The sequence below is a fragment of the Pelodiscus sinensis genome, chromosome 6, assembly GCF_049634645.1.
Source record: "Pelodiscus sinensis isolate JC-2024 chromosome 6, ASM4963464v1, whole genome shotgun sequence".
Taxonomy (NCBI): domain Eukaryota; kingdom Metazoa; phylum Chordata; order Testudines; family Trionychidae; genus Pelodiscus; species Pelodiscus sinensis.
Genome location: NC_134716.1, coordinates 90,687,335 through 90,701,356, shown reverse-complemented (window position 1 = coordinate 90,701,356; position 14,022 = coordinate 90,687,335). Strand labels below are relative to the sequence as shown.

At 43.6% G+C, this 14,022-nt stretch overlaps 1 protein-coding gene across 6 annotated transcripts in view; it reads right to left on the bottom strand.

The window, feature by feature from the left end:
- Positions 1–14,022, bottom strand: part of ADAMTS6 (ADAM metallopeptidase with thrombospondin type 1 motif 6) — a 380,566-nt gene that overhangs the window by 36,550 nt on the left and 329,994 nt on the right. For all 6 annotated transcript variants that reach the window (XM_075932396.1, XM_006117000.4, XM_075932394.1 and 3 more), the window contains one exon: positions 2,571–2,747. In XM_075932396.1, the coding sequence (XP_075788511.1) occupies positions 2,571–2,747 (177 nt within the window). The remainder of the gene's footprint in view (positions 1–2,570; positions 2,748–14,022) is intronic.

The window sequence follows — 14,022 nt, the reverse complement described above, 5'->3', positions numbered from 1 at the left end:
GCTTTATTTGCATGTTCCCGTCCGGTTGCCATTTTGAAATTTCACTAGCCCAAACTCACTGCCGCGCGGCTACACGCGGCAGTGACATAAGTCCTTAGTTTGAATTAACTGTTACTCCTCATTCCACAATCTAGACAGGCCAAATGCTGGAAAAACCTCTTCCTACAGAAGAATTGGAAAAAAACAGCAGTGTAGCCATACCCTGAGAGTGTATAAGGGCTGGGGATAGCAAGTGATGGAGAGGAGGAGAACAGAGAGGGCGGGGTTTGGAGGAAAGATGGGGTAGATCTTGGCTTGTTCTGACATTTAAAAAGTGTTCTTGAGCATAAAAAAGGATCTAAATCATCCTTGACAGATGTCTGTCTAACCTGCTTTTAAACATCTCCAATGATGGAGATTCCACAAGCTCCCTAGGCAATTTATTGCAGCATTTTAACCACCCTGACAGTTAGGAAGTTTTTCCTAATGTCCAACCTGAAACTCCTTTGCTGAAATTTATAACAGAGTTGATTCCATGCCTTTTAAGGGAGAGGGGAAATAAGCAATTGTTCCTTTCAAATGGCCATTCCAAAACATGTTTTACTGATCTATAACTAAACAACGGCTTAACTGGTTTACATCAATTAAAGAGAACTAGGCATCTGCACTGATAACATGCATGTCAGCATAAAATGGTGAGATAGATCTCTAATCTATTATTTAGGGCCCTATATGGCAAACTGTTTTTCCCTGAGTACTCCAACTGAATTCAGTGGATCAACTCTCATGAAAAGCTACTGATAGAAAGAACTACAGTTTCAAGGATCAAGCTATCATACTTTAGGTTGCTTAACCTTGATCAAAGAGAGAACATGTAGCATATATATATAGCATAACAAAGGAACATTTGTTGCCTGACCTGTCAATACCATTCTGCCTGTTACAACTCAAACCATCACAATCACAGACTTATAATGTAGGTTAGCATGTATCTGTACATAAGATTTAAAATGTTTTTTCAATATTTGTAGAAGTCAAATAATACTGTATTTATACACCTTATTGTTAATATAAGACAACAGTGTCATTTTGGCGTATTAACACTATTTCCACTGAGCATTTCAACTAAGGAATTCAGTGTGCTTTAAAAATATTAATTAAATTATGCCTTTCAACATTGCTGTATAGCCAGTAACATTCTCTGTCCTTTTTACATGTGAATAAACTGAAGCACAGAGAAAAAAGGGAAAATGCACAACTTCAGATAGTCAAATAGTGGCAAATTCAGATTTAAACTCAGAAATTCTAATTCCCAATGTCTTGCTCTTGTCTAGTCACTAGACAACACGCATTGTACAGCTCACTGAATTTTAAATATCTAAGTGCTTTAACATTCACCAGTTGTGGTTAATTGAGATAAAAATTATTAGGAAAATTTAACTGTGAAATTAGTTGACAGTGGCCAGTTTAATTTTTGTTTCCAGTCTGTTTCATATTCTGCCTCACAAGCACTAACACATGCAGGCATTTTCAAGGTCACAAAACGATAGGAAAATATTTTTAAATGTTTTAAATAGAACAAGAAAAAAATCAGAAAAACATATCTATTTATATTAGTTTTAATAGCTCACTTCATATATGGGTTCCTACATGCATATATGTATGTTGCTCCAGGGACTATGTCAATAAACGTTTTTCATCTATTGCACTGGTGGGATTTGGCATGCAGAATTGTGAACTATGACCTTGTGGATATTTATAAACCTGAAACTAGCAGATGGTGTCTTTTTAGGAATCGGTCAAAATAGTGCCATGAATTTTCTCTGGCATGAATGTACTGCTTCTGTTTGGAAATTATACATGATACTTTTGATATCCATGATATCCAGGAAAGAATTACAGTACAAGAGATACAGCAGCACAAGTTTCAACATGCTGTCACTTCCACCAGACATGGCTGAAACCTTGTCTGGAAGAACTATCTCTAGGAATGAAAGCAATAATAAATAAATACTTTGCATCTTGATAAGACTTTTTAATAAATATTTTCTAATAGCTTTATAACAGTAGACATATATTTTGAACATGGAGAAACCGAGGCAATGAGAATTTAAGTTATTTATCCAAGGTTTCAGAAGAAGGCAGTGTCAGAAGTGCAACTGGAACAAAAGTTTCCTAGATAAAAGACCATGTTGTCTCACCTGTTCAATCACTAGTTCAATCTAGTTCAATCTCACTAGTTCAATCTCTGTTCCCATTCAGTTTTTTTTTACTTCTTTTGTAAGAATGTGAACTGGTGTGAAAATCGGTGCTAATTACACAGCTGGGATTATTTTCCCCCATCAACACTTGCCCACTAAGAACTGGACTGAGACTAGTTACTTATTTTATATAAATTAACAGAGAGATATCGTACCTAGATGTGGGCACTATTACCTTGTGTGACATTCCAATCTGAGAGAAGAAGGGAGTATCACCTGAGACATCCCTTGCTTATTTCCAAAAATAAAATATTTTCCTTTTTACAAAGTGCTGATGGTTACTTATAGTAAAAAACAGCAGCAGACAAGTTATACAATCTGTTATTTTACCTGTCCCCAGTCTCCAGTAACCCAGCGAGGAGGAGGGCAACGGCCCAAGCTACAACGAATGCGGACTGGAGGCTTGCTTTCCTCTTGGCATTGTGCAGTTGGAAATGTTTTTGAAAGGTCACTGCTTTTGCACAGGACAATCCGATGTTTGAATCCTGGACCACATTTTGGAGTACACTGAAAAAATATACAAATAAACTTATATTTACAATCTGAAAAGACAATCAACATTTTGGAAATATTCTTAAGAAAGTGTATGTTTATGTACATTTATACCAAACTATTATCACAATTTCCACAAGTTCCATAATGTCCTCTGTCTATCTATAGTAGGAATGAGACACTCAAAGTATAAATTAAATTTGTATTCAGATGCTACAGTAATGGACACTCTGAAAATCAGAGATACAGAAGTAACAATCTGGTGGTTGATTTTCTTCATAAACTTTTTTTAACAAATTTCCTTTCCTATCATTTAGCGTACTGTACTACACCACATTGCTAATTTTCAATGTGTGAGGCTGAGCAAAGTATGCCAAGTACATCAGTACTCATAACATAGATCTAAGAGTGCATGTTAGAAATTAACATGGAATGCATTAACACACAACTGGAAAGCCTCTCTCTACATCCCATATAGACTAATGAAATACAGCCTATGGAAGATGATATACACTAAAACACAACAAGAAAATTTGCAACATATATAAAGGTGAGTGCATTAGTGGGGTGTGTAACATGAGATTCTAGGTACAAGTAGGAACTTTCCTTTCCTTTCCTCAAGTTACTTTCTCTTCCCTCATATACTGACCGTCTTTTTCCTTTTGCTTTATTGGCTCTGATAGTAAACAAGTAATGAAGCAGGAACTTGAATGGAGGCAGGTATAAAGTCCTTCATGCTCATTTATCTTCCTTCTCATTATTCTCTCTTCCCTGAATTATGTGAGCCCGAGGTGCTCAGTCACCATGAATATTCAGGGTTGAGGGGCTTGGCTCCAGCCATGTTAACTGCAACACAGCCTGAGTATGACTGATGAATTTGGAAGCTGGGAACAGCATAGCCTTTGCAGCAGGGAGTTATAAATACAGGCAGGGTGATTGTGTAACAAAGTGAATTAAGGATCAATTTTGGTGATTCCCAAAAGAATTGGCAGTTACTCCAGTCAAAAGATAAGAAACAAAAGGTGCTCTAACAGGGTAGTTTTACCAGAGAGATTAGAGGCAAGAGTTTGAAAGGGGGTAAAAATACATTTACCCCTTCTTTAAATTAAAACCAAAGCCACGTGATTTAAAAAAATAAACACCATGAAAGAATAAACTCTAGGAATAAAAACAGTGCAGGCAGAAGCCCATCAGAAGGATGGGAACTATCTTGTTTATTGCACACAATGTAGCATGTCTAATTACCTGCCCTATGGGCAAGTGGCATATGTGTGTATTTGGTACAAGGACGGAAGCACCTCAGGGACCATGCATAGGCTTTGGAGACTGAGAGTGGCTGAACAAGAAGAACTAATGGAGGCACAGAGGTATATATGAGAGCTTCCCACCTCTGATCAGATGGCCTCTGTGCTGTTGAGGAGGTTGACAGTCTCAGGGAAGAATATCCAACTAGAGCAGAGGAAAATGATCCCATAGTTGTGACTTTCCTTCCAGATGATGTCATGGAATCCTCTTGCATTGAGGATATTTCTCAAGGGTAGAAAATTTAGTTATTAGAAAGAGATGGATGTTACTAATGGGGGATTTGATCATCAGAAACATCTCCATGGTAGCATTCTCTGAAGTGCTTCCAATTCTTTGTGCAGGGCAACAGGCAGAACTGCAGGTCTCAATGCATGGATGAGACCAATGGTTTAGGAAGGAGGGATTTAGATTTATTGAGAACTGGGGAAGCTTTTGGGAAAGAGGGGCCTATGCAGGAAGGATGGGCTCCACCCAGGGGCAGATGACCGTTTTGTGGGGCCCCGGGCAGCATAATTCCATGGGGCCCCCCCTTTGCCACGGCGCATGTGCAGTGACGCCATGCGCATGTGCAGCGGCGCCACGGCGCATGCGTGGGGTTTTCTGAAGCGCGGGGCCTGGGGCGGCCTCCCCATTCGCCCTGCCCTATATCCGCCCCTGGCTCCACCTAAACCAAAATGGAACCAGATTGCTGTCACTTGAAATTAAAAAGGTCGTAGAGCAGTTTTTAAACTAAGGGCTCGGGAGAAATTGACAAGTGCAGAGGAGCACATGGATGGGACAGAGACATGCCTTAAGGGAGGGTCTATTAATAGAGATTCTCTATGTCCCAGTAAAAAGAAGAAAATGGAAGATGATAAAATACAGGTAAGATCTGATGAGAAACAGACAAATGAAAAAGAGTCCCATTCAATCACATCCTGTAATGGCAGACAGCTAAAAAGAGATAGGGTTTTAAGTGCTTATATACAAACTCTAAAAGTTTATATAATAATATGGATGAACTAGGGTGTCTCGTATTAAAGGAGGATATTGATATGCTAGACATCACAGTAACTTGGTGGTATGAGGATAGTCAATAGGACTCAGTAATACCAGGGTACAAAATATAGTGGAAGAACAGAATAGTCATGCTGGTGGTAGAGGGGCACTATGGCTATGTCTACACTATGGGTTTTGCCGGAAGAGGCAATGCAAATGAAGCACAGATTAGCATTTTCTTACGCTTCATTTGCATAATCTTTTCTGATCTGTTTTTATCCTCCCCGGGAGGATCTTGCGCAAAAAGGAAACGTCCCCACTGCATGTTTTTGCGCAAAAAGCTCTTGCACAAAAATGGATTGGAAGAGATTATGCAAATGAAGTGTGAGAAAACGCTAATCTGCGCTTCATTTGCATTGCCTCTTCCGACAAAATCTGTAGTGTAGACGTATCCTATATGTGAAAGAAAGCATAAATCAAATGAAGTAAAAAATCTTAAATGAACCAATGGTATCACAGAATCTCTATGGATAGTAATTCCATGCTGTAATAATAAGAATATAACAGTAGGGATATATTATCAACTGATAGTGACTGTGAAATGCTAAGGGAGAATAGAGAGACTACAAAAAGAAATTCAGTAATAATGGAGGATTTCAACTACTTCCATATTGACTGGGTACATGTGACCTCAGGATGGAATGAAGAGATAAAGTTTCTTGACACAATTAAATAACTTCTTCTTGGAGCAGCTGGTACCACAAAAGGATATAGTCCTACATGGAACATAAGATCTGGTCCAGAAATTAGTTGAAACTATGGTAAATAATAGAATTGTCAGACACATACATGAACATAATTTCTTAGGGAAAAAAAATCTCTATACATTCAATATGATGGGGAATAATTTAGCTACAACTACTCAAGAAAGAGATCTTAGAGTCATTGTGGATAGTTCTCTGAAAACATCCACTCAATATACAGTGGCAGTCAAAAAAGCAAACAGGATGCTAGGAATAATTTTAAAAGGGATAGAGAATAAGACAGAGAATATCTTATTGCCTCTATTTCTATATAAGACCATGGTTCGTCCACATTTTGAATACTGCATAAAAATGTGGTCACCTCATCTCAAAAAAGATACATAGGCATTGGAAAAGGCTCAGAAAAGGGCAACAAAAATGATTAGGGGTTTGGAACAGGTTCCATATGAGGAGAGATTAAAAAGACTGACGAGAAGTCAGAGAGATAAAAAAAGACTGGGACTTTTCATCTTAGAAAAGAGGAGACTAAGGGGGGATATGAAATCGTGACTGACGTGGAAAAAGTGAATAAGGAAAAGGTATTTACTTGTTCCCATAATGTAAGAACTAAGGGTTATAAATGAAATTAATAGGTAGCAGGTTTAAAACAAACAAAAGGACGTTTTTTCTTCATACAATGCACGGTGGAACTCCTTGCCAAAGGATGTTGTGAAGGCCAGGACTTTAACAGGGTTCAAGAAAGAACTAGATAAATTCATGGAGGTTAGGTCTATCAATGGTCATTACTATAGCAAGGATGGGTAGGAATGGTGACCCTAGCCTCTGTCAGAGGCTGGGAGTGAGTGATGGGAGAGGGATTGCTTGAAGATTCCCTGTTCTGTTCACTCCCTCTGGAGTCACTGGCAGGGGCTACTGGACCTTTGGTCTGACCCAGTATGGCTGTTCTTATGTTCTTAGAAGGTTAATATAGTTGGACTGCTTGGAAATACTGAATTAATTAAATTTAACATCTCTGTGATGGGAAAAACACCACAGCAGCCCAACACTGTTGCATTTAATTTCAGAAAGGTAAACTACACAAAATGTGGAGGTTAGTTAAACAGAAATTAAAAGGTACAATGTCAAAAGTGAAATCTCTGCAAACTGCATGGAAACTTTTCAAAGACACCACAAGAGAGACTCAACTTAAATGCATGCCCCAAATTAAATAAGCAAGCAAGCAGTAAGAGAACCAAAAAAATGCCACCATATCCAAGTAAAAGAAGTGAGAAATAATAAGGATTGTTTAAAAAGTGTAATTTAAATCCTAATGGGACTAGAAAGGGGCATAAACTCTGAAATGAAGTATAAAAATACAATTAGGAAAGCCAAAAAACAATTTGAAGACCAGCTAGCCAAAAAGTAATAGCAATATTTGTTTGAGCCATCAGAAGCAGGAATCCTGCTAAACAAACTCCCTCCCTGAACCTTAGTCAGGTGTGTGTGTAGAAGTTGAGGTAGAGGAAGTGCTTGGGCTCTGGGCATTCTGGGCACCACCAAAATTTCTGCAAACATACTGCCCCTGCTTCTTCCTCCTTTGTTTTGCTGCTTGTCCATTACCTACTAACCCTAGGAGAGAAGCAAAATGTGAAGAAGATAGGGAAACAAGTATCAAGGGAAGAAAAACAAAAGATGACAAAATAATTTCAAAATACCAGCAAGTGAAGTTCCTGATACTTGTTTTACTCCATTATTCAAGCAGTAAATGTTGAGAGGGAAGCAGTTTCAGAATTGTATAATTGTATAATTGCATGGGTATCTCATTCTTGTAAATTCACCAGTAAAACATTTAGATGAAAATCAGTGTTTCTGGTGTTACACAAAGCCTGTACATAGAATAACCTAAATCTGTCACAAGACATGAACTCCTTTTCTGATATAAAGAAACTGCAATACATAATACCACACCATGTGGAAACTTTGAACAAAATTGACAGGTGATAGATACATGGAAGGAGTTCTGCATCTAAACAGCACAGCATATGGCAAAAGCCAGAGGGGAAAGATGTAAACCCCTATCTGAGAAATATGCTGTTGTAGATACTGGGGCCAAGAGACAAAAACATCCTTCAGAAAGAAAACTTCCTATGGAGACATTGCCAAAATTCCACTAAGTAGGATGAACTACACCCTGTCCCCAGTAATGAAAGTGAAGTAAGGAAATAATTAAGTTGCCTACAATAACATTGAATCACTAAAAACCTAAGGCATCACTAGACTTCAACAAAAGGGGTATGTCTCCAAAGCAAATGAAAGATAAAATGCCAACATGAACATAAAAACAGGGAATAAAGTTTCTCATTACATGCTTTCAGAATTTTTGATTTATTAAACAAATGGAGGCAAGCATGATTAATGGTACAGTAAACTTCCGATAATCCGGCACCTTTAGGACCCAGGGGGTGCCGGATTAACAGATTTGCCGGACTATCAAAAGGGGGGGGCTATGAGGGGTCTGGGATGGGGGGGATGCCACCCCAGACCCTTCATAGCCCCCCCTTCCGATAGTCCGTCTCTGCCCCAGGCATCCCTGATTCAGCTGCTGCTGGTCAGTTTCAGCAGCGGCTGAATCGGGGATGCCTGCAGCAGAGCAGCTGGAGTGCTGCCCGGTTGGTCAGGTAGCGCGGACCCTTGGTGCGGCGAGCCCAACCCGGCAGCATCCCAGCTGCTCTACCCCAGGCGTCCCCAAGTCAGCCGCTGCTGAAACTGATCAGCGGCTGACCCCAGGAAGCCAGAAGCAGAGTTGCTCTGCCCCAGGCTTCCTGGAGTCAGCCGCTGGTAAGTTTCAACAGCGGCTGAATCCAGATGCCTGGGACAGAGCAGCTGGGGCGCTGCCGGGTTAGTCTGGTAGCACCAACCCTTGGCGCTGCGAGACCAACCCGGCAGCACCCCAGCTGCTCTGTCCCAGGTGTACCCAAGACAGCCGCTGCTGAACTGATCAGGGGCTGATTCCAGGAAGCCAGGGCAGAGCAGCCCTGCCTCGGGCTTCCTGGAATCAGCCGCTGGTCAGTTTCAGCAGTGGCTGAATCGGGGACAGTTGGGGTGCTGCTGGGTTGGGTCCCGCAGCCCCGAGGGGCAGTGCTATGGGACCAACCCGGCAGCACTCCAGCTGCTCTGCCCCCGGCTTCTCCGATTCAGCCGCTGGTCAGTTTTAACAGCGGCTGAATCGGGGAAGCCGGGGGCAGAGTAGCTCCAATGGTCCGGCTGCCCGGAGCATTTCCGGGTTCCTGATGGTGCCGGACCATCAGGAGTGCTGGACCATCAGATGCCAGACCATCGGAGTTTTACTGTAATATGAAAGCAAAGAAAGCTTGTCTAAAAAGTCTGATAAAAATCCTCCCTGGAAATCCTTAGAGCATTTTTTGCTGTTTTGATATTATTACTTGGAGATACTTTGGATAAATATAAAATACAATCATCATTTACTGTGGGAAGGTAATGCAGCCAAAACTCAACCATTTCAAGGTATATGAAAATTAGAATGGCAAACTGTCTCTTTGTTTCTAAAGAAATCTGTGCTACCACAAGTTACTTGTCAGTTTTAGTACATCATTCCCTACCATCTGATGAAGTGGGTTTTACCCACAAAAGCTCATGATCCCAAATGCTCCTCAGTCTACACGATGGAGTTATTTCAGGCTAACCGCTCCCTTATTTCAAAATAACAAGTAGAGCGTCCACACTACCAAGTCCTGGTTATTTTGAAATCTGTACTCCTGCTTTTCTTGAGGAATAACGCTTATTTAGAAATTGTTATTTTGAAATAGTGTGTGCATGGATGCACAGCTGCTGCTATTTTGAAATAATTGGCCTCCAGAGGCTTTTCACAGCTGCACTTGCTGGTGCTCTGTCAACACCTGCCAACTCTACTGCTCTCTTCCACCTCCTCCAAAGCTTTAAAGCAGCAAGCTGCAAGAAAAGGGCTTATGGCATAAGAAGAGCTTTGCCAACCTCGTGCCACACTGCACCAAACAAGGAACCATGGCAGACCCCAGCTTTCCCTCTGAGCTCCCCATTGCTGCCAGCACTCCTGCAGCACCCTCAGCTGCTTATCACCAGGGAAGCAAGAGAGCATCAGCCTAGACTGGTGTGGAGATCTGGGGTGTCGTTGAGGTCTGGAGTGAGGAGACCAACCTCCAGGATCTCCACACCAGAAAAAGGAATGCCAATGTCTATGGTCAGATGGCCACCAATCTGGCCGAAAAAGGACACACGCAGAACCAGGTCCTCATGAAAATAAAAGCACTTCGGCAGGCCTACAATAAGGTCAGGGAGTAGAGTGGACGCTCTGGAGAGGCACCTCATAAGTACTGCTACTATGACCAACTCAATGTTATCCTGGGAGTCACCTCTCCTTTTGTTGAGTTTGGCCAGGACATGCCCAGCGTCAGCCTCCAGGAGGGTGGGGTTGTGGAGGAGGAGGAGGAGCAGGCCAACCTGGACACCATGCCTGCCAGCCAGGAACCGCTTCTCATCCTGGAGCCAGTCCCCCACCCAGGATGTCTCCCAGGTGTTGGATAAACCCAGGAAAGGCACTTCAGGTGAGTCCTATCTGCACGTGAGGGCAAGTGGCAGGCTGTAAGGGGCTGCATGCTCCTCGCTTGGCCTACTGTGCAAGTGGATGGACATGAAGAGCCAGTTCAGAGCACTCAGCTCCATGACATTCTAACACAGGAACCCCTCAGTCCTTCTCACAAGGTTCCTGGAGAGACCTGCCTTACTCCAGCCTCTGTGGTAGGACACCTTTCCATGACAAGCCACCATTTGAGAATCACTGAATTACCAATCCATTAAGGAGGCCGGGGTCATGGAAACACATAGCAGTGCCGCACATGGCACAGGCTCATGCCCGCACTCCGGCAACATTCGCTCCCGGTCAAGCACTGCAATGTGAAGGAAACTGATCTCATGCATGGGAACCTACTAGGGAGAGAAAGAAGAGGGGACCCCAGTAGCTCTCACACCCCTCCTCCAACACCCTTCCCTTCCGCTGGTAGACAGAAATAGAAGCTCTCTCTATGTGGGATGCCGCCAGTGCCAGACCCAGCATGTGTGGGACACAGAAGAGGCCAAGCTGTCCCATCCCCACTCCTGTCCATAGGCTCCCAGCCTGGCCAGCACCTTCCCAAGCCAGGGGTGTAGCAATGCTCCTCTGGGATATCTGTGCCCCTGCAGGAAAGTGCCTGCTGTCTAGGCAACAGAAGGCCTTGCTCGAAGCACATCGCCATCGTTTGAACCGAGACCTTTGGTGTCGGCTCTGATATTAGGGCTAGGCTTCATGCACAGTGTCTCCAGGGATGACTGTCCTTATAACTTTTCTTCACGGGTAGGCCAGTTGCAAGCATGGCATGACCACTGCCTTCCATGCCATCTTCCCAATTCTGCAGGATCCACTGGAGGAAAAGAACTCAGGAAGACCAGCAGTGTGAGTAGATGGTCTGCCTCCAGTCCCTTGTCCAGGGGCTTGATGAGGAGCACCAGGAGCGGGCTGCTGACCGGGAGGTGCACTGGGCTGACCGAGAGCTGCAGAAAGCCACCTGGCACACCAGCACGAGGCCATGTGCTCTTCCCTCACCTCAGAGATGGAGTGCATGGCCTCATACATGGAGTGGGCCACCAGCCACCTCCCCACCCCTCCCCCACTCCCAGCTTCCCCTCCTAGTCCTCCCAGGGGCCGCTGGGATCCCCAAACACAGGGCAGTGGGACCTCGAGGGCAGCCAAAGCCTACTGAGCTGAATAGGCCAAGTGCCACTCCCAGCCCCATCCCTGAGAAACCTTCCTCCCACCGCCCATATTCCAGGTTCTTTCCCTAATCCTACCTCTGTTGTATATCCCCCAAATCAACAGTCTTGTTTTTTCAAACAAAAAAGGCTTTTTTATTTGCTCTGAAGGAGAGGGGAGACGGTGGGAAGGGTGCAGGAGGAAAGGCACACAGGGTGAATGCAGGGACCCTTGTGGAGAGGCAAAGGGGAGAGTCTCAAAGCTGGGCTTGGCTGAAACTGTCCCCCAAGGTCCCCTGGACGAGCACAGTCCCTTGATGTGTCCATCGAATGGCTCTGGTGTCTGGATGCACGTAAGTCTCGGCCACCTGTTTAGTCTTTGCCCCCCACTCTGGCAGGAAAGTCTCCCGCTTGCTTTCATATAGGTTGTGGAGCACACAGCAGACAACCTCAGTGGATGTTGCACTCACTGAGGTCCAAGTGGGTGAGGAGACTCCTGAACCTCCCCTTCAAGCAGCCAAACACACACTCCTCCAGCATGCGGCACCTGGTCATCTTGGTGTTGATGTTCTCCTTGGTGGGTTCAGGGCTGCTTGTGTAGGACTTCATAAGCCAGAGGAGCAGCGGATAGGCTGTGTCACCCAGGATGTAGATGGCCACATCCACGTCGCTGACCCTGATGGTACTGTCAGGGAAAAATGTGCCAGCGTGCATCTTTTGAAACAGGCAGGAGTTCCAGAAGTTTTGGGTGTTGTGGACCTTCTCCGACCAGCCAACAATCATGTCCTTGAAGTGTTCCTTGTGGTCCACCAGGGCCTGCAGCCCTATACAGAAGTACCCTTTCCTGTTTATATAGTCCAAGGCATGATGATCAAGGGACAGGATGCAGATGTGAGTGCTGTCTATGGCCCCCCTGCAGATGGGGAAGCCTATGGTGGCAAAGCCATCAATGATTGTGTCAACATTGACCAAAGTGATGTCCCTCCATACCAAGATGTTGGTGATGGTCTTGGCTACCTGCAGAAACATGGTCCCAATTGTGGATTTCAGCATGCTAAACTGGTTCCTGACAGAGCAGTAGTTGTCCAATGTGATGAAATTCCACAGGACAATGGCGACATGCTTCTGCAGGGAGATAGTGGCTTGCAGTTGGCTGTCCTGTCACCTTAGGGCAGGGGCAAGCCTTTCGCAGAGCACCAGAAAGTTGGAACTGGTCTCCCCCCACTAGCAGCAGTGTGCCATGGTGTCCAAGGGGTTTAGTGGCATATGCAGCAGCAGGAGCGCCAAGACCTGGGTGAAGGGGTCTTCTGGTTTGTGCTGGTCGATGTCCTGCAGGCAGTCTGGACGAACTGCACCATGAGGCACAGAACAAGGCTCATGTGCCTGGCATTGCTTTGCAGCAGCTCTGGCTCCGTGGTGTCAGTGCAGAGGCGTCCGCAAAGGCAACCAGACCACAATGCATCCGTTTGGTGTGCCACGAGGGGGTAAGCAGTGGAGGAGCGACGTGTGAGATGCAGCCATAGAGAGAAGCCCCTGAAATCATGTGTCTCAGCTTGCCTGATCAAGCAGCCACAAGAAGTATCCACCCTCCCCAGAACGCTTCCAGAGGCTCTAAATCTGATGCAGGCTCCAATCAGTGTGGACGCACTATTATGAAATAATTCTGAGCTTTTCCGATGCTCCCCCATAGTGTGGATGAGCTACTTTGATTTTCTTATTTCAGGAGTAATTTCGATTTTATTGGTTTCAAAACTATTTCCTAGTATAGACAGGCCCTAAGGTGCCACAGGAGTATTGGTTATTTTAAAGTTACAGACTAACCTGACTACCCCTCTGAGACATTCCCTACCTCTCTCACCCACTCCCTTTCATTCTCTTTCCATTTTTACACACTGTATTTTGTAGAATATTCCAGGCGTTCCATTATTACTGTTTATACAGATGATTCTTAGAAGGTAAAAAAAAAGCCTTCTCAACAATATCTCAACCTTTTAAAATTACTTTGCTTTACTTCTGTCACAGATCGTTCAACTCCACTGACCAAAAAAGTTTGAATCTATTTTTCCCTTTTCTTTAAACAATTTCTGATTATCAGTTCTCAACAGAGATAAATAGGTACAACTCTTTGCTTATCTGATGATCAACAAGCATGTTAGCTATGAATGAGTGCTGGAATTGCTTACTTTGTGCTCAGAGAGGTCAGTATTAGAGCAAATATGTTAGTTGTTTTTAGTGGAACAAAAGTTGAAGAAGAGACTTTACATTCCAAAAGATGACCAGCTTTGACTTAAATGGAAGCAGAATTGGACATTGCTGCTATTTGCAGCTCATCCCTGCTTTGTATTACAAATTATATGGGGTACATAATTTTTGTGCTGCCCTTAGAAAATGAAAAATAAAAAGTATTATATGCTACATGAAATAAGTTTATTTTAATAATAATTATATTTCTAAAAATACTTGATAGAAAAATAAGCACTTTC